The sequence below is a fragment of the Micromesistius poutassou genome (genome assembly GCF_964030765.1).
Source record: "Micromesistius poutassou genome assembly, chromosome: 18".
Taxonomy (NCBI): Eukaryota; Metazoa; Chordata; class Actinopteri; order Gadiformes; family Gadidae; genus Micromesistius; species Micromesistius poutassou.
In genome coordinates this window covers 294,054-320,937 of record NC_140288.1, presented here as the reverse complement: position 1 = coordinate 320,937, position 26,884 = coordinate 294,054, and the positions used below count along the sequence as shown (strand labels likewise).

General features: G+C 46.0%; 2 protein-coding genes across 2 annotated transcripts in view; one reads left to right on the top strand and one right to left on the bottom strand.

Moving 5' to 3' along the window:
• Positions 1 to 24,298, bottom strand: part of palm2akap2 (PALM2 and AKAP2 fusion) — a gene marked incomplete at its 5' end in the record, with an annotated part of 47,221 nt that extends 22,923 nt beyond the window's left edge. The window contains 2 exon segments of the mRNA XM_084483218.1: positions 17,067 to 17,185; positions 24,097 to 24,298. Of these exon segments, the coding sequence (XP_084339344.1) occupies positions 17,067 to 17,185; positions 24,097 to 24,298 (321 nt within the window).
• Positions 24,299 to 26,027: 1,729 nt separating this feature from the next.
• Positions 26,028 to 26,884, top strand: part of plppr1 (phospholipid phosphatase related 1) — a gene marked incomplete at its 5' end in the record, with an annotated part of 23,177 nt that continues 22,320 nt past the window's right edge. Inside the window, one exon of the mRNA XM_084483217.1 lies at positions 26,028 to 26,063. Within this exon, the coding sequence (XP_084339343.1) occupies positions 26,028 to 26,063 (36 nt within the window). The remainder of the gene's footprint in view (positions 26,064 to 26,884) is intronic.

The following is a 26,884-nucleotide window of genomic DNA, read 5'->3' as shown; positions in this document are numbered from 1 at the left end:
CCCGTTGATCACGCCTCTTGTGCTGAAGAAAATGACAGCAGCTTCCCCAGACCAACGTGCAATCTACGACTGAGCTTGGTCTGGCAATAGCCAGGCTAGTGGTTAGTGTGTAGGAAGAGAGAAGGAAGGGTAGGAAAAGATGAAGGTAGGAATGAAGGAAGAACGGAGGAGGACAAGCTGTTCATCTGACCTCCTTCAAGTGGAGGTCAGCTCTCTCTCCAACTCAAGTTCACTATCATCTCCATCTCATCACTCACACACTCTCTCTCTCACTCCCTTTGCATGTCTCTCTGTTATCATGTGGCCCGGGTATATCAGAACCAACCATGAGTTAAGGTATGCTAGCTATTCAGGTTAGGAGTAGTGACCTTACATAGGCATCACATCTTATCACTAACCCACCCAACACACACGCACACGCACACCCACGCACACACACACACACACACACACACACACACACACATTCAGATTCATTCATTATACAATACATTATTGCACAGAAAAAATTGACTCGAAATCTCTGCCAATTTTACATGTTAGATAGTTTCCAAAGTGTGGATTGTACTGCCACCCAGTGGGCTTTTTATAAAGAATTCACCAACGTATGGATGAAATTCATCGTCTTCAATAAAATACAAGATTGATTGATCATTTGATATTATAATAATGCTATTTTCAATTAGCAGGACTACATTTTGCGATATCTACTTTCTTGCTGGCCTATGCTCCTAAGTATGACTTCAAAATGACGGTCAACATGTCCAGTGATCTGTATTATAGCTGTGGGTTCCTAACCGTCTACCTGCGGCTTAGGCCAGTCTCCGCTACTACATACACAAACGATCAACAAACATTTATAAAGTGTACTAACAGATTATTTGAATATGTCACGGGAGAGAAATCCGAGATTCATTTGTTAAAATAGTGTTTTATAACTTACTGCACTGTACTCAATGTTGGAGAAAAGGAGGCTTTTCGACTTTCCAGCGGCGGTGGGTCAATAGAGGGCGCTAGAGCGCCGCTCCTCCGTGAAATATTCACTCGACTATATCTGCCAACTATGACGAATAAACCATTACAAATACGAAATAAATCAACTAAAATACATACAATCCTCGTTGAATTGTTTGAAAGACCGTACTTGCCTGGCCAGCAACCATTTAAATAGACCTCTGAAGAATCAGTCCCTCCTCCGAGGCTCCGGTTCCCTCGGTGGTCAAACGTCTACGGGGAATAACACGTTTGGGTTTATGAACGACCGTACATAACCAACTCTGTAGGCGGCGGAGACGTAAAAGCTGCGTCACGTTTTAAACTACACACATTTCCCATCTAGTTTCCACTTAGGTTTTGGATTGTCGGTGCCGTTAAAGTAGTTAACTGTAGTTAACTATTATGTGTGTAGTTCAAAACGTGACGCAGCTTTTACTTTGCCGCCTAGAAGTAAGAAGTAAAAGCTGCGTCACGTTTTGAACTACGCACTTCTTCCTTCTAGTTTCGACTGGGTTTTTGGATTTTCGGTGCCGTTAAAGTAGCATTAATAATCGTTTACTACTTACCCAGTATATAGATATAACTTAATGAACAGTCACAAAGGTGAAAAATAAATGGTTGTCCCATTGAGAACGGTTGCTACCTAGGGTTGCCAACCGTCCCGTAAAATACGGGATCGTTCCGTATTTGGCAACTAAGACCTGTCCCGTAATGAACTGATACGGGACGCACTTTGTCCCGTTGTTTGTGGTCGTAATCGCGTGAACGCGTCTGCCCCTTGGACTGTATGAAAATTATTTGATTATATTGATCATTTATATTGAGGAATCTAGTTCTAAGAGATTGGAAAGGAAGCTATTACAGAACAAACAGCTCTTACCATGGCTACGTCTCGTATCACTCCGCCAGTAGTCCGGTAACTCATCAACCCCAGCGTACTCGGTTGCTAAGCGACGTCAACGTCTTTGGCGGACTGTTTCTCTGCTGATCAACACTACGAATGCTGCTAACAAATAAACTGTAAAAAGACGCACCGTGTGGAGTTATTTTTTTGTTTGAGCAAGTAGCGTGTAATAAGACGGATAATGTATAGAACGTCACCGGTCATTATTTAGATCACGACAGGCTGTGGTATGTTCTCATTATACCAGAGTTAAGGGGCGTTGTCCGTCCCTTAACTGTGGTATAATGAGCACATTTCACTGACTGAAGTGATCTATTGCTTTCATAAAATGGTTACGTAAGTATAGCGAAATGAAAGTCATAGACACCCTCAATTTTGAAAAAGCGAGAAAGTCGGAAAAGCATTTTTTTTTAACGAATACAAAAAAGTAGTCCCTCCTGGCTGCCTGCAGCGGCGGTTGCTATGCAACACACTGTAGCGTCCTTCAGAGAGAAGGCTAGAGACGGTAACTCGGTTCACCTCACCATGTGCCTATTGGTTTACAACATTTCCACCCTCTCCAGCAATCAACATATTTTTAGCTTCAGTGAACTATGCTATTGCTTTTATATATAAATAAACAACAGTTCAAGTTAGGCGCGGAGTGATACTGAACTCTGTAAACTGAACGGGCGTCATAGCTGTGTGTATACGATCATTATACAACAGTTGGAAACCAATCAGATCGCTTGATTTAGGCCCCCCGTTTTATAATGGGAAATAAGCCCCTTCAGGGCGAAGCAAGACACCTCCGCTTCGCATCGTGTCCTGTTTGCCCTGTCTGGCTTATTTCCCGATAATGACCGACGTTCTATACATTATCCCTTACTTATTACACGGCTCTTCTCAATGCTGTGGAACGCTCCGTTCACTTGCATGATCCTTCCCGACTTCCGGTGGTGAATTATTTTTCAATAATGATCGTTAAGCATTTAATGACCGCTGTCAAGTAAAGTAGATTTTTTAACGTCTTTCGTATCAATCCGCAAGTAGTCCGGTAACTCATCAACCCCAGCGGATTCGGTTGCTAAGTGACGTCAACGTCTTTGGCGGACTATTTCTCTGCTGATCAACACTAGGAATAGTAAAAAGACGCACCGTGTGAAGTTATTTTTTCGTTTTGACAAGTAACCGTGTAATAAGCGGGATAATGAACGTCGCTGGTCATTATCTAAAATAAGCCCCTTCAGGGCGAAGCAAGACTCCTCCACTTCACGCCAGTGTCCAGTTCGACCTGTCTGGCTTATTTCCCGATAATGACCAGCGTTCTATACATTATCCCTTACTTAATGACCAGCACAGTTCTATACATTATCCCTTACATAATGACCAGCACAGTTCTATACATTATCCCTTACATAATGACCAGCACAGTTCTATACATTATCCCTTACATAATGACCAGCACAGTTCTATACATTATCCCTTACATAATGACCAGCGTTCTATACATTATCTCTTACATAATGACCAGCACAGTTCTATACATTATCCCTTACATAATGACCAGCGTTCTATACATTATCTCTTACAAATTCGCCCCAAACGCGTGATTGGTGTTCGGCGACCAACTTGAAATTTGCAGATTGCAGGAGGCTTATTTAAAAACGATTGATGCACAGAAATGAAGTAACTGAGACACTTAATGTTCGTCCTGCATTGAAAACATTTCCTCTTCAAATTGCCCAGACTCAATAAAAGCTGGAACACTTCACCACAGACACTCACTGAAGCGCACTCCTCATGTTTTTGGTTTAGTTTTAGGTTAGCGGAAAAATTGTAGTCATAGATTTGTCCTTCAATTATTCACACATCCCCGTGTTAGTTGAAACTACTATATATATAGCCCTCTAGGACAAGGCTGCTCCGCGTTCATTATTTGTGATCTACGTGAAGCTTACTGGTTACTCCTCTGCTTTAATGGAAGATGAACGCAAGCAATTTCCAAAAATAATGATGTTCTGTAAACCGCATAAAGCTAACGTAGCCCAACTATTGTACATATTTTGTACAATGTAAAGCAAAATGCCACTGTCTGAAATGTAGACTTAATAACAACGCTGTCCGCTGAGATGTTCTGCTGACAGCACTCATTAGAGGGATTCACCAAGAGTCTGTTTGTGTGTTTCTGTTCTATAGGGTTAGGGTTATTTATATTTATGGCTATATTATGTGAAACTGTGTGCTTCCTTTGCCTAGTGGTTACTGTCTTACTGTATATTTAATAGTAACAGGCCTGCCCCACCAGCATCACAGGACGCAACAATCACCCATTCATTGCCAGATCAAGTTAGTTAATTAAACAGATACACAATCTCTTAGTGTTTGTTTAACTTTTTGCTCCTTGAATGGCAATGAAAATAAAAAATAATAAATATTTATTGTATTATGATCAAATGATTTGATTAGTTCCATAATCAAGTAATAGGTTTTATATCACTGGGTTAATGAACCTGACTGCCCCTATTTGGAAAATAATTTGTGGAAAGACGGGACAATCTGGCCTAGGTTTCACAAAACAATCAGTGATAAGTATCGGTTACCATCTGGCCAGGTCTCAGAGTGGTCAGACCAGCCAGCCAATCAGCAATCAGCACATTAAAACAATCAGTAATCAGCACAAGACTGAACATAGAACAGATTGGTGCACCCCTACCAATACATATATATACTGTATATATACTGTAATACACTGATATACTGTACTTATATATACTGTAATACACTGATATACTGTACTCTATATATAATGTAATACATTGATATACTGTACTATATATATACTGTAAAAAATTGATATACTGTACTCTATATACACACAATCATATTATTATTCAATGTTCCCATCAGCCACATCACAATATTATTACAAATCATCCAGAATTTTACAAATTAAGAAAGGCTTCATGTTCTACCTGCTTTCTTTAGTGCAGTTCTAATACAAGCATTTGAAATACACCATTAAAATGTGTTGCTACCTGATAGTGGTGTGATTAAGTCATGTTTTAACTCTGAACCACCAACAGATGGCATGATAGTGCTGCAAAACCAAGCACATAACTAGGCTAAATAAATACCATGTTACTACGAAGCCTATTCATAACCATTACCATAAAATGAACCCGATAACTAAAGCTAACCTAACACTACCCTGCTACTCACTTCTAACCCAAATCCAAGCATAAGCTTAATCAATGTCTCTTCAGGGAGAAATCGATTATTCCATTAATCATAATAATTCTTTCCAGTTTAAATGAACAGATTAAATACTGTGTGCATCCTTCAAACACAAGTTTAAATGTATTTTCGTCTGAGAATAAAAATACAAATCATGATGCACGTCAGGGATCTCCACCTACTGGCCGCCCCCTGCCCTACAGTCAATAAGATGAGCTTTGATGTTGGCGATGATACGGCGACGGTTGGACTGCCTCTGCTCTCCAGCTGCGCTCCACATTAACTACTTTCCCTGCGCTCGGAAAACACTGAATAAAACATCTCAGTGGAGCTGACCAACAGGACCTAATGGAGGAGTTTAAACAAGCCCACCGCACTAATAGAGCTTAAATCACCGACACTAGAAGTAACCATGATGGAAATGTTATTGGAATCCTGTGGGCTTACATTACATTATATGGGAAAACTGTGAATTTGATGTGACCGCTCTGAGAATACTAGAGGAATTAAATGAAAATGTTACCAGAATATGTGTGTGTGTATTTTGAGCATAGTAAATATTAACTTAAAACTATTCCTGTGATGCTGATTTGCATTTCTGCATCTGCACGTGAGCCTGTGCAAGTAGGTGTGTGTGTGTGTGTCTACATTGTGTGTGAGAGAGTGTGTGCATGCTTGTGTGCGTGTGTGTGTGTGTGCGTGCCTGTGTGTGTGTGTGTGTGTGTTTGTGTGTGCGTGTGCATGCCTGTGTGTCTGTGTGTGTTTGTGTGTGTGTGCCTGTGTGGTGCGTGTGTTGTGTGTGTGTGTGTGTGTGCAGCTGTGGTATGTCTAAGAAGGCCAGGGCCCCCGAGACAAACGTGGCCGCTTTGTTGCCATGGTGACTGGGAGATGGAGGGAAGGGGAGGGGCTCTGAAGGAATTGGAAGAATTGGCATTAAAATGGAGAGCAGCACTCGACGGCATGGCTACACACACACACACACACACACACACACACACACTCACACACACACACACACACACACATGCACAAGCACGCACGCATACACGCACAAACACATTTGCACACAAACATACGTATCAACAGAGACATGAATTCCAGCACACACTCAGAAAATGAATCTGTATGCTGACAATGAGCCAAACCCTCCCCCCACTCTACCCGACACACGCACGCACGCACGCACGCACGCACGCACGCACGCGCACACGCACACGCACACGCACACGCACACGCACACACACACACACACACACACACACACACACACACACACACACAACCTTGTTGTGTCCTGCGGGCTGTGTGTTTTATTTGTATGTGAGGTCAGTGACGTCACAGGGAGCTGCTCTCGTCAGAGGAAACAGCTCCTCTAGTGTGAGGGGCTTCAAGAGGGGGAGAAGGTTAGTTACATTATGCTGATGTAGACTAGGTCTAGGCCTACAGATTTGTGTGTGTGTGTGTGTGTGTGTGTGTGTGTGTGTGTGTGTGTGTGTGTGTGTGTGTGTCTATGTGTGTGTGTGTGTGTGTGTGTGTGTGTGTGTGTGTGTGTGTGTGTGTGTGTGTGTGTGTGTGTGTGCTCAGGCTGGGGGTGTTTTATGTGTCTGACGGAGGGACAATGCTATAGCCTGGGAACAGTCTGTACTCCCTGACCTTCACACACACACACACACACACATACACACATAGACAAACACACACACACACACACACACACACACATACACACATAGACAAACACGCACACACACAAACACACATAGACAAACACACACACACACACACACACACACACACACACACACACACTCACACACACACAGACACACACACACACACAGAACACACAACATATTGGAGTTGTAATGGTTGCATGGTTCAGCAGACACATTCTATGTTATCTATGATAACAAGGCAACTCTACAACAGCAAGACATGGCTATAGTGTGTGTGTGTGTGTGTGTGTGTGTGTGTGTGTGTGAGTGGGGGGGGGGGTTGTGTGTGTTTGTGTTTGTGCATGTCTTGACTGATCATTCATTCAACAATGCAAGACATGACATGAACATGAATCACAAGTCATTCTGAGAGCATCATCCAACCAGATTGCCCCGAAGATCTCCGACCTGACATCATGTTTGCTCTTCCTGTTGAGCTCTGCTATGATCATCTGTCCTTTGGTGATGTCATCAGTCCAGGTTTGAAGACCCTGCAGACCATTTAGGACATATTTACTTCCAAAAATAACAACTCAACTAAAGAGGGATATTCATACCATTCTGTGTATACTGGTCTGGCATAGACTAGTGTGGTAGAGCCTCTTCTAGTCTGGTCCGGTCTGGTCAACTGGTCTGGTGTGGTACTCTGGTACAGGTCTCTTTGATGAAACCATGAATATTGTATTTGTCTGGTCAGGTCTAGTCGGTTCTAGCATGGGCTGGTCTAATCTAGGTCTGGTACAGTCTAGTCTTTGAGATGAATGCCATGAATATTGCAGTATGAAATATAATTGTGTACACATGGGTGGTTATTAGATTTGTTCTGCTCTGTGTTCACTGACCTGCACAGAGGAGGGAGGAGGAGGAGGAGGAGGAGGAGGAGGAGGAGAGTGGAAGAGAAGAGGGTTTAAAGAGAAGAGAGGGGGAGGAGAGGAGGTTTCCAGAGAAGAGGGGAGGAGGAGGAGGAGGAGGAGGAGGGTGGAAGAGAAGAGGGTTTAAAGAGAAGAGAGGGGGAGGAGAGGAGGTTTAAAGAGAAGAGAAGGGGAGGAGGTGAAGAAAGAAAAGAGGAGGCAGGGTGAGAGGAGAGGAGGTGCAGAGAGAAGAGAAGGGGAGGAGGTGAAGAAAGAAAAGAGGAGGCAGGGTGAGAGGAGAGGAGGTGCAGAGAGAAGAGAGGAGGCAGGAGGAGAGGAGGTGCAGAGAGAAGAGAGGAGGCAGGAGGAGAGGAGAGGAGGTGCAGAGAGAAGAGGGGACTAGAATAGACAGGAAGTAGATTTGGAAACGTAGATTGTATAATTGATTGTGTGCAGATGTACTCCTGCATTATTTATCCTTGGGGCCCACAGCACCGATGGATTCATCTTAACGTGGTGCAACGAGGGGTCTGTGTGTGTGTGTGTGTGTGTGTGTGTGTGTGTGTGTGTGTGTGTAGAGAGTGGGCTGGCCTGATAAAACACTAACACACAGAATGTATGAGTCTGGACCGCCGAGCCTGGAGAGACCTCTGTTCCTATTCGCTTCCGATTCAAACCTAGTGTCTGTACACGTGTGTGTGTGTGTGTGTGTGTGTGTGTGTGTGTGTGTGTGTGTGTTGAGTAATAGCAGTAGTATTTGAACTGTCAGCTCTTTGTTTCTACATTGTAATTCACATCAAATCGCTGATTTAATTACACTGACTAAACCCCCCTCTCTACTTTAACGTGCCTCTCTATGGCTGGCTGCATTCTCTCCTCTTCCTCATGACCGCTCTCCTCTTTAACTTCCTCTTCTCTCCTTCCTGCTCATCACCTCTCCTATCATGTCCTCCTCAATGCTCCTCAAGCCACACTTTATAATGTTTAAAGGTCCCATGGCATGAACATTTCACTTTATGAGGTTTTCTAACATTAATATGAGTTCCCCTAGCCTGCCTATGGCCCCCAGTAGCTAGAAACGACGATAGGTGTAAAACGAGCAGTAGGTATCCTGCTCTGCTTTTGACAAAATGAAAGCTCAGACGCCCTGATTTGGAGTTTGGCCCCATATGTCGTCATAAGGGGAAAGTTTACCTCCCCTTTCTCTGCTTTGCCCGCCCAGAGAATTTGGCCCGCCAATGAGACAATGAGCTACGACCGTGCGAGCGTCACATGTGTGTGTGTGTGTGTGTGTTTGTGTTTGTGTTTGTGTGTGTCAATACACACACTGTAATGCAAGTGTTGTACACTTCTTTGTTATTTAGATAACCGTTCTGCTGTTTGTGTTTTGGCGATTAACACACAACACAATAAGGCAAGCTTGCGTAAAGCTCCCATTTGGTGAAAAGACTAGACTGCGTCGGGTTCTCTGACGTCTGGTATTTCCACAACGAGACTCGTAGTGGGGGTTATCTCAGGAATTGGGGGAAAGGAACTTTGGCTTTGACTCCCTGAAGTCCAGATTGAACCGCGACATGGAGGAGAAAGACAATCGCGGGCAACAATCTTCTCCATGTCGCGGTCCAGTCTGTACTTCAGATGATGTGGAAGTGGAAGAACCAGGAAGTCGGAGAACACAGTCGTTTGAGATTCATATCATCCAATGACAGACTGGGAGCAAAAAACGGCCTGGGCATTTGTGCATTATAACCAGCCGCGGGTGTAATTGTTGAGGGGGGGGATGCGGGGCCGCCGTCGCGACGGTGGGGCCGCGCGATCCCAACAAGCATGCCGCTCCGTGATTGGCCGGCCCGAACGGCCCACGAGAAGCCACGGCCCTTCTGGCATCTGCCCAAATGCCAGACCGTCCAGTCCGTCACTGATATCATCCAGAGGTGCACACAGCTTTTGGCCATGATAATATATATTATATTATATATATATCTATATACAATATTAAATTATTTAGATATAGAGCACCAGGACTCCCGCCGGAGCACCCGGAGTGTTCTAGAATATTTACAGGACACGGCACGTTTGTGGAGCGCTCATCGTGGGACTGGCTCGTAGTGGCTGTAATTCTGAACCAAGGCTGAATTTCTTGAACGTCTTCAAATACTGTATTAGGGACCCACTAACAGCTATATAAAAGCATTCATAAAGTAGCATGCCATGGGACCTTTAAGAGGTAGCTTGAGGTGCAGTAATTCAGGTATTGTATATTCACACAGTTGGCTCTAGCCCTAACCCTAGCCCTAACCTAACCCTAACCCTAGCCCTAACCTTAGCCCTAACCTAACCCTAGCCCTAACTCTAACCCTAGCCCTAACCCTAACCCTAGCCCTAACCCTAACCTAACCCTAACCCTAGCCCTAACCCTAACCCTAGCCCTAGCCCTAGCCCTAACCCTAACCCTAGCCCTAGCCCTAACCTTAGCCCTAACCTAACCCTAGCCCTAACCCTAACCCTAACCCTAGCCCTAGCCCTAACCCTAACCTAACCCTAGCCCTAACCTAACCCTAACCCTAGCCCTAGCCCTAACCCTAACCCGAGGCCCTGCCAGTTGTTGTCTGTAGTTTTGCCGCCGTGCTGGTGGATTGATACTCCCTTTGTGATGTCACCAGTTAATTGATTTTAAAATGGCTTGTCCTGACTAATTAACCTCACACCTTCGGGTCAAAGTAGGGGCCCTTTAACACCCTTTAATGACATCGCTCTTGATCATTCTGCATTCTTCTTACCTTGACACATCCCATCTCTTACTTATCGTAGATCCAGGCATGTTAAAGCACTGTCAGCAGGCGTGCGACATGCAGAGGAATGGAGCGGCAGAGAATGAGAGAGTATCCTGGACTGGCGGCAGAGAGGGACAGCGCCATAGAGTAGAACCGAAAATATAAAAGATAAAAGAAAGATGTAAACGGGACAGAATGTGAAAGAGAGAGTGAGCATATGCTGATATGAAATATAGAGCGAGAGGCAGAGAGAGAGAAGCAGACGGATGAGAGATAAAAGACGTGAGATCAGCTGAGAACGCGTTTATGCAGACTGAGCTTCCAGCTTCAGAGCTTTTGTCTTTTCTCTAATCCTCTTCCAGCATCCTCCTCTCTTCTCTCCTCCCAAACTCCCAATTCCCTTCTCCTCTCCTCCTCTAATGTCCTCATCCTGTCCCTCTTTCCTCTCCTCCCTTCAGCATTCAAACAATATCCTCATTTCTCCTTATCACCGTCCATCCATCTATCCCCCCTGCTCCACTCACACCAACATCCTACCCCTCCCTTTCCTCCATCTCTCCCCATCAGTCCCCCCCCTCATGCCCACCCTCCCCCACAGTGATCCCCCCCTCCCCTATCTCCTCGCCCCCGGCCCCCGGTGGTCCTGTTATCCGGCTGGGCTGTGATCCTGTTAAATCCTCCCTGTCAGCATTAGTCTGTGAGCCTCCAGAGGGGCCGGAGTAGAGGAGCCTCCTCCAGACAGAGGCTGTTAGAGGAGCCTCCTCCAGACAGAGGCTGTTAGAGGAGCCTCCTCCAGACAGAGGCTGTTAAAGGAGCCTCCTCCAGACAGAGGCTGTTAGAGGAGCCTCCTCCAGACAGAGGCCGGTAGAGACTGGTCCAGTCTGAGGGTAATGAATAGTAGAGAGAGCTCACATTCAGTCTGAGGGTAATGAATAGTAGAGAGAGCTCACATTCAGTCTGAGGGTAATGAATAGTAGAGAGTGTTCTCATCCAGTCTGAGGGTAATGCGTAACAGCGAAACGTTTATTGTGCAGATAATAGGGAGATCTCACATAGTGACAAATTGTAAATAATAAGAGCTTGGCTATTGTCGTACAGATAGGACGTCATTTAGAGAGCTTACTTATGGTTTACAGATAGAGAGAGCTTTGAGACATCTTTTCATATCTGAAATTGTGGCGTTTAATGCGTTTAAGAACTTACTATTAACAATTTATCTTCTATTTTGCGGTGTTTATTTTCTATGAGTGTGTGCATCTTAAGGGACAGAGAGAGACAATGTGTGTGAGTTTGTTGATATCTGGATGTGCGCTGCTTGAGTGCATGTGGGGGTATGTCTGCTGCTTCAACACCACACATCTTTAATTTGTCCTCCGTTATGGTTGACGGCTCATTCAATTCTCTCTCTTCATGAAGGTCACATTCATTGACAAGAGAGAACGAGGCATTGCTTGATCTGTATGTGCTCAGTAAAGCACCCAGTAGCCCCAGAGCTGACCTTTACCGCTGTAGACATCCAGTAATGCTCCATCACCAGGGCAGCACTGTGGCTTACTGCCCTGAACCTTTAAGGGCAGCTGTCACGTTGAGCCATCACAAGCTACTGCAAATATGTGGCTGTAGGATAGATTTGAATTGATTGATTGATATTGTTCGATATATTTTAGATGTCATTATAGTTTTTCTTTCTTTATTCTTGCCCGTCCTTGTGGTTTGGATCGCTGATGGGCGTCTGTGTAGCTGCTCTAGTTGGCAACAGGAACCAATTAAGGTTCATTTAAAACACACAGCGTTGAACGGATGGGGGTACTACAAAGGATCATAAAACTGAAAAAAGAGGGTTGGTACATTGTGCAAAGTTTCAATGAAATTGCACCGCAGCACTGGAGCTTCTCAAGAGCAAAGAATGATGATAATGGATGGAGAAAGTACCAACCCTAACTGGAGGATATGACTTCATTAGCAGCCGGTTATAATGAGAAAGCCCTCTATGGTTTAGGTCATCTCCAGCGGGTGAATCCTTTGATGAACAGATACGCAGATACTGGTACACAGTGGTCAGCAAAGGGCGGCGAGATCTGTTAGGGTGCCGCCGAATCAAAAGCACTGGGGCAGCCTTCAGCAGAACATGCACCGTGGGGGGTTTCTGAAGCAAAACATAAAAGATGCGTGGAATGCAAAAACATAAACTTACAGAACATGAGTAGAAGAAGAAATATGTAAGGTGAAGGTTCTCCTGGGGACGCTCAGTGGAACCTCCTTCTCCTGCTCTCCTCCCCCCCGCGGCTCTACCCTCGTTGTGTTGAGACTCATTCTTCAAGGAGCTCAGCATCCCCACAATTGGCATCCGTTTGTCGGTTGCCACGACAACCTTCTAGGGCAAGATATTTATAGCCCTGGATTAACACGAACCCCCGATCAGCACCACGCTGACTTTAGTTGTGTGTTTTTGTGTGTGGGTGTATGAGCGTGCGCGTGCGCGTGCGTGTGTCTGTGTGTGTGTGCGTGTGTCTGTGTGTGTGTGTGTGTGTGTGTGTGTGTGTGTGTGTGTGTGTGTGTGTGTGTACCCTCACACCTACAACAGCGCAAGATACCCCTCACTTCCCAGAATGAACCCCAGTTCCTCGGGTTCAAATTGAAGCAAAATGGAAAACTCGACATCAAGGCCGCCGGATTGGGAGTGCGCGCCGACTGGATCTCAACGATCTCTGCCACTGGATTACAACTCTCCTGGCAAGGCCCGACGGAGCGGCAGCTCCCCTGACTCTCAACATCATCACCGACCCCCACATTTCCACTCCAGCGATCCTGAACGACGAGAGCCCAACATCTACAGATCAAACACCAAGCGCCTCTCTCCTCCAGCGCCAGGTCATATCCACCAACATGTGGTCAGAGGACTGCGGTAGGGGGGGTACATAAGAAGGAATCCAAAAGATTGGCAACATGTTGCTCTGTTTCAGCCACCATAGGTAGCATGGAATCTGGAGACAAAGATGTTTAGTTTACCCTAGGTGTTCGGTGTGTAATAACTTAACTTATTCTACTTCGTTTAAGAATGTTTGATTCTGATTGGCTGGGAGGAGGGCATTAACCCGGCAGGTTGCCCGCTGACTGAGCGCAGCGTCATCAAATAGTAGATCAATACGCCGCTTGGATTTTTTTTCTATCACAGAAATTTCAAACATGAGGTCCATTGTAAAAATAAACCTTGTTTAAAAAAGTTTCTAAAATGTGCCGGAAATCTACCGGAGGGTCAGTCGATACATGGTTTCACAAGCGAGATACAATGTAGCGACTAGGTTATTAAACTAGTGATCAGATGCAGCCTTATGTGGTTGCTATAGAAACTAATTAGCTGCAGCTGAGCTAACGTTATTCACCGTAGTTCTAAAGGGGACTACTTTTTGAGGGAGATGAACTCAAACAGAGTATACATTTAATAAGCACGCAATACAAATAAGAAAAAGCATAATTATTAAAGTATTTGAATTGTTTTATTAAGTTGGCAAGCAAGGAGTAGAATAAACGGGATAATCACCGAGAGGCAGGGCAATAAACAGTTTGATACGCCCGGCTCGTGGAAGCTTACCATCCACGGTAAGCCGTCCACGAGCCGGGCATATCAAACTGTTTATTGCCCTGCCTCTCGGTGATTATCCCTTACTTATCATGTAGGCCTTGTAAAGGCATAAGCTGGTTTAACCTAGCCTATCAACATTTCTTCCAAAATGTTTGGATCTTTTTCTCCTTTGTAAATTTGGATCCAAATAAAAGCATTTAAGTGTTTGTGTGTGTGTGTGTGTGTGTGTGTGTGTGTGTGTGTGTGTGTGTGTGTGTGTGTGTGTGTGTGTGTGTGTGTGTGTGTGCGTGATGACCTCAGGGTTGCTGTCGTCTCTCATTAATAACACTGAGTCTACTACACACCTGTGTGCATGTCGTTGTTAGTCCCACAAATGTAATAAAGGGTGAAAATCCCAGAGCCTGAACTCCAACAAACAACAAATCACAAACACAATCTGATAACAATCTGACTGATTACAGTAAAGAGGAGTAAGACTATAACTATTCAATCAGGTTCTAAATATACACAGAAAGAACTAGACTCACTCGAGTCTTGAAAACGACTGAGACCTGCTTGGTCTACATCCCTGCTGCAGACTGCATGCGGTGGCTTGTTTTACTGACGGCTACAGAAGACGTCTAAAGGCTGTTCAGTGTTCTCCCCCACCATCATTGGTGGTACGTCTATGAGTCTGTGACCCGGACAGACAGAGACTCACTTCTCCATGGCATCTCTCAGCGTCCACTCACCACTCAAAGTGATTGAGAATAATCGGTGTTACGTCAGTGATGTTTACCAGTAGAGGTTTGGTGAGGAGCTCCGTGGATCCTAAGGCCAGGTTGTCCTGAGGGCCCTGACGTGGTCCTGTTGGCCTGTCAGTGGGGCCCCTAAACGTGGTCCTGTTGGCCTGTCAGTGGGGCCCCTAAACGTGGTCCTGTCAGTGGGGCCCCTAAACGTGGTCCTGTCAGTGGGGCCCCTAAACGTGGTCCTGTTGGCCTGTCAGTGGGGCCCCTAAACGTGGTCCTGTCAGTGGGGCCCCTAAACGTGGTCCTGTCAGTGGGGCCCCTAAACGTGGTCCTGTTGGCCTGTCAGTGGGGCCCCTAAACGTGGTCCTGTCAGTGGGGCCCCGGGCAGCAGTGGTCCTGTCAGTGGGGCCCCTAAACGTGGTCCTGTCAGTGGGGCCTGGAGCCTGGAGCCCACAGACAGACATCAGCAGAGTGTTGGATCACAACAGCAGCGGTCATTTAGTGTAAACCATCCAACCTGGGACAGCGTTGAGCATGAAGTACATGAGGCAGTGATATTGATGTGCAGCCTCTAGCTGCTTCCTGTGTGCATTAGATTGTGTCTGGCTGTGAGTCCTTAGGCCGTCATAATGAAGGAGGCAGTAGTACATTTAAAAGCTCTTCGCTGCCTGGATAGATGTGTGTGTGTCTGTGTGTGTGTCTGTGTGTGTGTGTGTGTCTGTGTGTGTCGTTGTGAGAAACACTGATCACAGCCAAGGCCGGCGCTTCCCGGCCAGCCTGTCACGTTGCCATGGAAACCAGTCCCGCTCTTCAGAGAATCTGAGAAACCGAGCACTCTGAATCAATACACTGCTTCAATTACACACACACACACACACACACACACACACACACACTCAAAGCCAAATAGTAGCTTCACTAGTGCTGGGATTCTGGCCACAGGCCTAGGAGTTCTGCTCTGTTTTGGCCTTCATCCAGATAGAAGGTGTGGATGGATGGAGGGGTGGAGGGGTGGAGGGATGGAGGGGTGGAGGGGTGGAGGGGTGGAGGGATGGAGGGGTGAACGTGGACGGGGGTAGGATGGTTTAGTAGGTGGGTTTTGGACTGGTTAAGGTGTTTTCTACCAGCCCAAAATAACCCTGATTTATTATCCATCCATCATCCTACCAGCCTGTACCCAGCGGTCTGTACCAGTGTTTCCACCGTGATGCTCACAGACTTATAGACTCTACAGTTAGAGTAAGACTGGGGCTGTGGAGCCCCTACCACTCCCATACGTTTCTGCTGTGAAGATGTGTTTTAATCTCTAAACCCTGCCTTCTGCTCAATTTATCTGATAGAGCAGTTTACAAGAGAGGCTTCAAAGTACACTGACTACAGGAGCTCCACAGTGCTGCATGGTGTTCAGCGACAGAGTACGACAGTAGATGATGTCTATGGTCGTTAGCACGATGTTGGAAACACACTAAAGCCATAGAGCATGAAGCAGTTTGTCAGGACTGGGGACATTTTGAATGAAAGTAAAACTAAATAAAGCAAGTTGTGGCTCATACAAGAGTCGAGCTGTTTGGCCGTCAAAGCAACCAAGACAGGAATAAGGGATGCCCTGCATTTCAATCTTCTTTTGTGCGTTTCCACTAGGAGATGCTGCTCCTGTGTACAGTAATCAACGTGTTGTTGATCACAAACAAGACTTCTGTTGAGCCATTCATCCTCTGGATACTTCCCCTAGAGCCTCGCTCTGTTTCCCACAAAGCATCCTGCAGCACAGACACACAGCTGTCTGGAGTACAGACACACAGCTGTCTGGAGTACAGACACACAGCATCCTGCAGCACAGACACACAGCTGTCTGGAGTACAGACACACAGCTGTCTGCAGCACAGACACACAGCTGTCTGGAGTACAGACACACAGCTGTCTGGAGTACAGACACACAGCTGTCTGGAGTACAGACACACAGCTGTCTGCAGCACAGACACACAGCTGTCTGCAGCACAGACACACAGCTGTCTGCAGCACAGACACACAGCTGTCTGCAGTACAGACACACAGCTGTCTGGAGTACAGACACACAGCTGTCTGGAGTACAGACACACTGTACAGACACACACTACATCCTGCAGTACAGACGTTATGTTTCAATTTTGCAACTGCTACAATTATTTGCATTCAATCTAAAGCTAAATTGACTGCAGTGTCATTGATTTGAAACATTGATTAATTCTGCAGACTTTGAGGTTATTGTGCTGTAATGAAGGACGTCTTGTGTGGGGGAGGGGCCTAAGAGAGGACGGACCTGATCACTGATGAGTGGGAAGGAGCAGAAGGTGGGAACGGGGGTCGAGAGTAAAGGAGGAGCACAGCGGCGTGTTGCCGCTATCGCCGAGCTGCACTCAAGCACAGCTGAGGGCTCAACTAGAGATAGAGATAGAGATAGAGATGGAGATGGAGATAGAGATGGAGATAGATGGAGATAGGGCGGGGGATGGGAGGGCGGAGGCCTCCCGAGTGCTGGACTGGCCTCTCCCTTCTCCTGTTCCTACCAGCACCGAGACCCCGGGGGGTGTGTGTGTGTGTGTGTGTGTGTGTGCAGCGCCCTATGGGGTGGTGTGTGTAGCGTGTGTGTGTGTGTGTGTGTGTGTGTGTGTGTGCAGCGCCCTATGGGGTGGTGTGTGTAGCGTGTGTGTGTGTGTGTGTGTGTGTGTGTGTGTGTGTGTGTGTGTGTGTGTGTGCAGCGCCCTATGGGGTGTGTGTGTAGCGTGTGTGACGTTGCCTGGTTCCTGTGGGCCGTGCTAGGCTGCACTTTGCTGTGGGGGGTCGAGGACTTCATGAACCTCACCCAGTCTGACATGTTTGGAAGCTGCATGAATTACATTGAATAAAGATGAATGTTTCTACCTTTGTGGTGCTGCCTAGGTTGTAGATCACATCCCTCTAGCCGCAACAATCTGACCTCACATTCTAGGTTTATTACACAGTATTAAGAATTTCTTTCTTTTTTTAAATAATTCCTTCCGCCTCAGCCGTCATTTCTTCTTGGCGACTCGATCAGATTACATTCACTCAACATTCATAATTCATTCATAAAAAAAATCTGTTTGTAGATCTGGTGACAGGTCTGGGGCGGGGGGTCGATGTCTCGTAGGGATCCCACAGTGAACCAGTGCGCTGGACCGCCGTGCGTGTGCGCGTCTGCTGGCCACGCCCATCCCTACGTCACAGGCACGGCAGCACCCATTCTCGTCCACGCAGTGAGTGAGCTGTACGCTCGCTGCATGGTAGTCATCACAAACCGAGAAGCAATGTGGCTTTCCTGATCGATGGGAGTAGTGGTATGAACGCGTTTGGAGACCATTTCACGCGCCTCTCTTGGATGGATTCAGCCTCGTCCCAATCCGGTAAGATCTCAGCCGAGCGCAGACTCTGCGTGTTCTCCTCCTCCACCACCACCGCCGTGATGAGCTATTGTCTGTCTGTGGCCATGCCCGGGCAGAGGGAGAGCGGGCACGTCCGGACATCTGGGAAGCGGAGCGTCTTCTGTTTTTAAATGGCCCCTCCGCGTCGGATGCGTGGTGGTGAATGAAGCACACACAGGACGTACGGTTACTGTGGGCGTGCGGTGGAACCGGTCGGAGTCTTAGCGGCTCGGATCGATGGGGTAGATGCTAGATAGAGATAGATAGACACCTGCTGTCCCTGCAAGCAACAGCGACCTCATACCTGGCCTGGCTCATCGGAGAAAAGACGAGGGCGACAACGAGGAGACTTCAGAGGATTTCCTATTGACAGCAAGCAGTAATTAGCGTTTCTAGTCCCCATATAATGGGTATTTGGTCGGAGCACATTCTCCTTTCCCCGCCCCCCAAACTGCCCATTCCTCTTGCAAGACCCCCCGACTGGTGCCAATTAGAACAGGATTCACACCATCACCGACGGGTTAGGAGCCATGTGTTACAGAGATGCTGATGAGACCAGCCGTCACTCTGACTACTGGACGTCCTCTGGAATCTCATCTTATTTACATTTCACTGACCGACGTTATTAATCTGTGATCATTTACCTTCATAGTTGAAAAACATCAAACCTAATACTAACCTACTACAGTCTAGCGAGTCAGACACTTTTGGTGATATTGACTTTCATAGCAATATATGATTATTTCTGTTTATTATAGCGTAGTTGCATCCCCATATTCCAGATTTGATGGACGTCCTTATGATGCTGTATTTGGCCTGTTGCTTCTATCACTCTTACGTTAAAGTATATGGGCTCAGAGTGTCTTATCATTATAATGCTCTGTGTATTTGAATGGCACATAATATGATTCTTTGAAGTTCTGGCACGTGATGAAGATGGGGATGGAGGGCAGACGATCCAGAGGAAAACAAGACAATAAGACGTGTTGATTCTTTGTAATTGTCCCACATGCCATATTCCTCCAACACAGCAGAACCTCAAAGATTCATCTTGTGACCTGGAATGTTAATTGCACATAATTGCTTTTGTATTCATCATAGCCCATACAAGGATCACATGGTACTGTTGCACATGTGTTACGTCAGGTGTATTAATTAGAATAGAGCCCACGTATAGCTAGTCTATACTAGCTATAGAGCCGAGCAACACGCTGCCTTCCTGTGTATTGGGGCCGGACCGTGATGTTTTATGTTATGTTACAGAACACACACACACACACACACACACACACACACACACACACACACACACACACACACACACACACACACACACACACACACACACACACACACACACACACACACACTCCGTGTCCCTTTACTTCAGGAGGGATATGGATGTTATGACCAGTGTTTATCTAAGGCAGCTTAGCCCAAGTCTAGCCCTGCTACCAGAACCTCATACAACAGACGAACAAGGAGCCTCACAGGTTTAACCAGTGGAGGGGTTATTTGATTGGCTTGGATTACTTTGTGGCTGGTTGATAGCTAGATACAGGAGCCAATCATCCTCATTCAAACAATTAATAGAGGAAGGTAGAGAGATAGGAGAGGTATAGGAGGAGACGGAGAGCGCGGTAGAGAGGCAGATGGAAAGAGAGAGGTGGAGGGAGAGGTAGAGAGAGAGAGGTGGAGGGAGAGGTAGAGAGAGAGAGGTGGAGGGAGAGGTAGAGAGAGAGAGGTGGAGGGAGAGGTAGAGAGAGAGGTGGAGGGAGAGGTAGAGAGAGAGAGACATTTACATTTAGGGCATTTAGCAGACGCTTTTATCCAAAGCGACTTACAATAAGTACATTTGTCATAAGAAGTGAAACTATATCGCTGTTGGTATAGTAAATATGTTCATAGAACCAAGTGCAAGTACTGACAATCGCCAGGCTGACCTCCCCGTACACAGCAGTGATAGCTAGCTACTGCAGATGCTACACAATTAAGTACATGCTACACAATTAAGTACAATGAGTGAATACAACGTGCATTAAGTGCATTCATTAAGGGCCAGGACGTACAACAGACAATAGTGGGCAGGGGGACTGAATGCAGAGTCTAGGTGAACTCTGAACAGGTGGGTTTCGAATCGTTTGCGGAAGCTGATGAGCGACTCTGCAGTCCTGACATCAGCAGGGAGCTCGTTCCACCACTGTGGACCCAAGATAGAGAAGAGTTGTGATTTAGCTGATCAACCTTGCTCTTAGTGATGGCGGTACCAAACGTCCAGCTGAGGTAGTTGAGCGGAGGGGTCGAGCTGGGGTGTGTGGTTTGACCAAGGCTTGGAGGTAGGCAGGGGCAGTTCCATCGACTGCCTTGTATGCCAGTACCATCATCTTGAATCTGATGCGGGCTACTACAGGGAGCCAGTGGAGGTGGGGGAAGAGGGAAGTCACATGGGAGAATTTAGGTAGGTTGAACACGAGGCACGCTGCCGCGTTTTGGATACGCTGCAAAGGTTGAATCGCAGAGACAGGGAGTCCAGCCAGAAACGAGTTGCAGTAGTTGAGGCAGGAGATGACCAGCGCTTGGACTAGGAGCTGAGCTGCTTCCCTTGTGAGGAGGGGCCGTATCCTGCGAATGTTGTAAAGTGTAAATCTGCAGGATGGGGCCACTGCGGTGATGTTGGCGGTGCAGCATAACTGGTTGTCCAGTACCACACCAAGGTTTCTGGCAGTTGGAGACGGAGATACAGTGATGTTCTCGACAGTGACCAGTAAGTCCATGTGTGGGCAATCTTTCCCTGGTATTAGGAGAGAGAGAGTTGTAGAGGGAGAGAGAGGTCATAGAGACTGGCATATGTAAGTTAAAGGAAGAGCGAGATTGTTGGAGAATCTGGAGCCCTACTTTGTAGGCTGTTGCCCGCCTGAAGTTGGCTTATTGAAACTTTCTTAACTTTTTCCAAAGGGCCTCGCAGGGAGCTCAGCTACAGCTGATTGTGGACATAAGGCTCTTCAGTAAGTCGCTCCATTTGGGAATCAAACCCTGTAACCGTTTGTTTCCATGGTGAAGCTGTTAACAACAAGATAGTAACGCCTTCATGGTTCATTCATTTCATCACCCGCTCTGAGAAGCACAATCTTCAAAACAGAGTACAGCCATTCACTTCTATTTCCTTTGGATCAATGCAAATGTCACCATCTGTATTCATCCCAATTCCTTGTTGTACTTTCCAGTGTCTATGTTCTATATTGGTGTTATCAATTGACAATAAATATTTATTTGTATTCTCTCCCATGTTCAATTTACTTGGGAACCTGCCAAACCTATGGGCAAATATATATTATTTTGCTTACGTCTTACAGTCAGCAGGTGTATTTTGGAAAGATCCTCTTCAATGATGCGGTATTCCTGAGAGACAGTGATTCCCTTATTAAGCTGGTAATGCTGCCAATTCCAACGCAGGGTGTTTTGAAGAAAACTGCGGAACACATTGAATAGATTATGAACAAGGGCTTGTTTGATCTAAATTTAGACCCAATCTGAAGGGATAAACACATGCACGCACGCACGCACACACACACACACACACACACACACACACACACACACACACACACACACACACACACACACACACACACACACACACACACACACACACACACACACACACACACACACACACACAGTGAGGCTTATTATAAGATCATGTGATAAGTCACTCAGTATACTAGTGTAGTTCCAGATCAGTATCTTTAGCCTCATCAACTACAGCCAAATGTCCTCTTTTAAGTTGGTATGACGAAGTCAACCGTCACAATGGGAGCATTATGTAAAAACACATGTCTACACACATTCAAAAACATGTGTACCCCATACACACAAACACATGTCTACACACATTCAAAAACATGTGTACCCCATACACACAAACACATGTCTACACACATTCAAAAACATGTGTACCCCATACACACAAACACATGTCTACACACATTCAGAAACAGCTGCTGTTTCTGCTGCAGACCTCTGGGCTGGTACATTTAACTGGTACAAGTTAACTGGTACAAGTTTAATTTAACTGGTACAAGTTAACTGGTACAAGTTTGCATTTTTACGTGTTTTATGAAGTGAAAGAATAACGGATCAAACGCAAACCAAGAAGGGGAACTGAATTATGTTAACTATGCGCGTCAGTGTCCTCTCCCACGTTCAGCCCCTCGGCTCGGCGGACTGCCATCCGCTACAGTTGGGTCACAACAATCACGGACTGTATGTTCGGGTCCTGATATGATACTGATATTAAGTCACATATTTCCTAAATGTAACTAAACATCACTAACTGGTAATCTCAAAGATTTTTGTTTTGCTCCATTTGGTGACACCATAATCCTTCCCAGTGATACCAACGGTTCAGCCACCCAGTTCATAGTATTATTCATAATAATATAAATGCAAAGGCTTCATCAGTAGTCCATCGTGAAGAACATATCGCTATGGCCATAGTCTCTAAATCTTTGTGTGTGTAAACTCATTCAGTGATAGTGACTTAATAGACATTTACTAACCAAAGAGTCGTTGACGTCACCGTTTTAACGTCAGCTGAACGTCCCTGATGTAGAGCTTGTGACCTCACTGAGGTCCACACGGAAACCTTTTTTGGGGGGAAAACGCAGAAGTCTTGTGCGTTTGGGCCGACCGTCCAGACGGATCCGGCGTTTTCGGTGTCTGAAAACACACTTTTCTGAAACCAGGTCCCAGGGTGGATAAGATAAAAACGGCCCTATGCGGTTTCGTGTTCGGATTCGTGTGGACGCCTGAAACGTAAACGATGACGTCATCGCCCCCCCACCAGCTGGGCGACGTTAGAGTTGCGTTGAATTTGTTTTGTTTGATTTGTATTATTCTTGTAGCTTGAAATACAGCCCCTTGGTAAATGTAATTACTAACTGTACATTAAAAAGTATTTTCTGCTCAATCTAAAAGGTTTAACAACTGCTTTCTCCTCCTGGACTGTATGTTTGTATACAGCGCGCAGGCTTGATACGCATGCTCCGCCTCGTCTTCTTCTTTTTTTTGTGGAGAACCAGCGCCACACAGTGGCCTTGAATATGTACTGCAGCGGTTATACAGCTAGATTGAGTCCTTTACGGAGATATTCGTGAAACGCAGCCAAGGAAAACGGAGGGAAAAACATAGTTTTCGCTCGTGTGGACGGGCCTTAGAGATGCTAAATGTGGGCAGTGGCATCACTGAGCCGTACTATCTGTTAACAGTTGCATCACTTACATCACTAAGGCCCAGTCCCGTTTCTCTCCCCTTAACAAGAACATTTGATTTGAGTGCCCTTAGCTGCAAGTCTGCTCCCGAGCTGGCTAGCGTTTAAGGGTTGATTTTAAGGGAAAATATGCACTCCCCCTTGCTCCCCTAAGTATTGGGACACCCTACCCCTTTGCGGATACGTGCACAATCTAGGGTTAGGGGGAGAATTGGGACAGGGCCTTAGAGAGCTGTGAACACTAGTAGGGACATCACTAAAACGTACTGTTGACATGACAGCGCTAGGCTTGCAGTGACATCACACAAGGGTCTTCCAACATGGAGTATCACAGCAATATCTGATCTAAGATTCAAGCCGAACCAAATACAGCCACTCCAGCTATCATTTCTATTAATTTGAACTGTCTATTTTCATATTGATATAGCCTAGCTTGTGCTGGCAGAAAAACCTTGTGCTAACATTGTGCATGCAGTACGTCATTCCTCGTAGTATCGAATAAAGATGGAATGATGTGGGACATAGGCTTATACTACGGATGTCAATGGCTATAGTGCACTGCATGACCTGGACATCAAATCACTCGTCTCTGGAGTATGGCCTGCGAGCGTTGTCCTGGGGAGATTTTATCATTACATTACATCTGCCCTGTATTCGAAGTCCTGCCCTGTAGCCAAAGTCCTGCTCTGTATCCGAGTTTGATGGAGGATCTTGTGTGCCTTCAGCCTGAGTGGAGCTGAGCTGTGAGAGGAGGGTCTCCAGCCAGGGAGACGAGATGGCCACCACCACCACCACCACCAGCCCCACCCCCCTGCGGAGCTTCTCCATCCTGCCTTGCTTCATCTTCGTAGAGGTGAGGTCCTTCCTCCCTCTGTGTCTGTAAAGATACAAGTGTGTTGTGCATTCGAACCCTGGTTGTTTCTTAGCTGCAAACTCCTAACATATGTAACCCAATCATTATCACCATAACCAGGTTTAAATGTGAGTGTTAACGTGTTGATGTGTGTGTCTGTGTGTGTCTGTGTGTAGGGTTAGGGTTTGGGGTTAAGTATTTCATTGCTAAAGCCCCTAACACACATGCACCAGAGCTGCCAACTCTCACGGTTTCACCGTGTGACACACGTTTTTGCCTGCTTACACACACGCACACGCCACACATCCACTTTCCCCCCGTCAACAATCCCGATCACCGCCTCCCAAAGTCACGATTTACACCCGCGGACCCTGCTATGAGATTCTACAGAATCTCACGCCAGCGAAAACCCAAAAGTTGGCAGCCCTGCATGCACTCATATGCATATGAACAATCTGCATGTGAGAAGATGCTGCAGCTCCGTATTTAATTAGTGTCAGCTCAAGACTTTAATCACAGCAAAGTCTCAAGACTCCTAGCCTCTCTCCTAGAAACATACACACACACACACACACACACACACACACACACACACACACACACACACACACACACACACACACACACACACACAAAGAGCAAAGCTGTCATGCTGAGGTTGGGTGCTTCACTCTGAAAGGATTCTCCTAGCAGTCTGGTGATCAGATCTAGGCCATGCCGTTGTCGAGTGTTGTTTAATCTAGGCTAGGCAATTTATTGAGAAGCATTTTTTTGATCATTTTCTCAGCAATCCATAAACGCATCCCTCTGAAAATAGAAACAAAGACACCACAGACTGATATCATCATTTAATTCAGCCCAGATTAAATGATTGGTAGGACTACCTGTCTGTCTGCCTCCCTACCCGTCTACCTCCCTACCTGTCTCCCTGTGCTCGGCAAGGCGGCCCTAAGCTAACGCTAGCGCGCTGACGCTAGCCGCGTGTTTTGGAGGAAGGCCTAAAGGTGGGGGGGCTGCCCTAGCTTAAGTTATATTGTTGTTAAGTAGCCTTCTTATTTAGCCTCATTACTGAGTGTGGTTAACTGATTTTGTTAGCTATGTTGTCTACTAGTTTTGTTAACTAGTGTTTTTTTTGCGTGCATAGCTTTATTGTGTTGGTATTGCTTGTGGTTTTAGCTATTGGTGTTATTTTATTTAAAACACACTTAGGCTTCATTCACATGCCTCAATGTCTTTTGGTTAACATGATGCTTTATATGTGGCCAATATAAGATTCCAGGTTGAAGAAAAAATAAACTAAAATAAGAAAGACGTCACACACAGAGGTAAACACTGCTGGAGTGTTGCTGCTTTAATTAAGGTGATGTGCAGTGGAGCTCACACAATGTGGACATTCTCACATGATATTCCCTTTTAATTAATCTGCTTCAATCCACTAAAACAGATGTGTGATTTTGTAACACAAATAGCAAATCTACAATCTGGGGTATTTTGCCACATGGAGGTCCGTACGTCTGGTAGAACGAGAGGCGCCTGGGCATGGTCTGTGAAGACTACGCTCTTCAACAGAAACACGTTCTATCATTATTAATTATTAATAATTAAACGTCTATTATCATTATTAACTACAACATTACTGTTAACTAACACAGTTCCTCCACATAGCATCTGATTCAAACCACATGAAGGTGACCACTTGAACCACATGAAGGTGACCACATGAACCACATGAAGGTGACACATGACCACATGAAGGTGACCACATGAACCACATGAAGGTGACCACATGAACCACATGAAGGTGACCACATGAACCACATGAAGGTGGCCAAAATCAGAATTGAGAAGTTCAGATTCTGTGCGATTAACGCTGCAGAAAACCTGGGATGTGTGGGTGTGAAGGAGGGCTGTGATCTCCTCCAGCGGGGGGGTGGGGTGGGGGGGGGGGGGTGGGGGGATCACATGGCTCACCCAGTTATTGATTCCACAAATATCATCAATTATTCAAAACTGCTTTTTTTTTTCACCATGAATTATTCAACATCAGTCTAGCGATACTAGAATCATAATAAAGGGAATAACAAACAATTATATTCCTTTCTGCCTTTTTAAACACTTATTTCAATATGTGTGAAAAACGGGGCGATGACATCATGGGCCTGGACAGTCTAGTGGGCGGGGCCCCGGAAGGTTCTGGGTTCAGCGCTGAAGTCCACCGCCTTAAGGACATGCATCTGAATTTGTTGTAAGTCGCATTTAATTAAGAGGTCTGCTGAATGACTCCTAATTAATAAGGACACATCCTTCACAGTCATTAGTGAGCAGGCTTGTCCTGTGAGTGATCTGAGATTCATCCTCTCATCACATTCAGGAGACCTTTATTCATTGATTACCGTGTCACAGCCGGACGCAGCGCCTGGAGGAAGCTCTCCGGCTGTTGGTTCCTGACCCCTTCTCTGTACGCATTCAGGGGCGCTGAGGCTACTCTGGGCCATTTGAAGTAAAGGTTTTCAAATAAACCAAATCTGCAAGTATAATTGGGATTAGGATTTGAACCACTAACACACACACACACA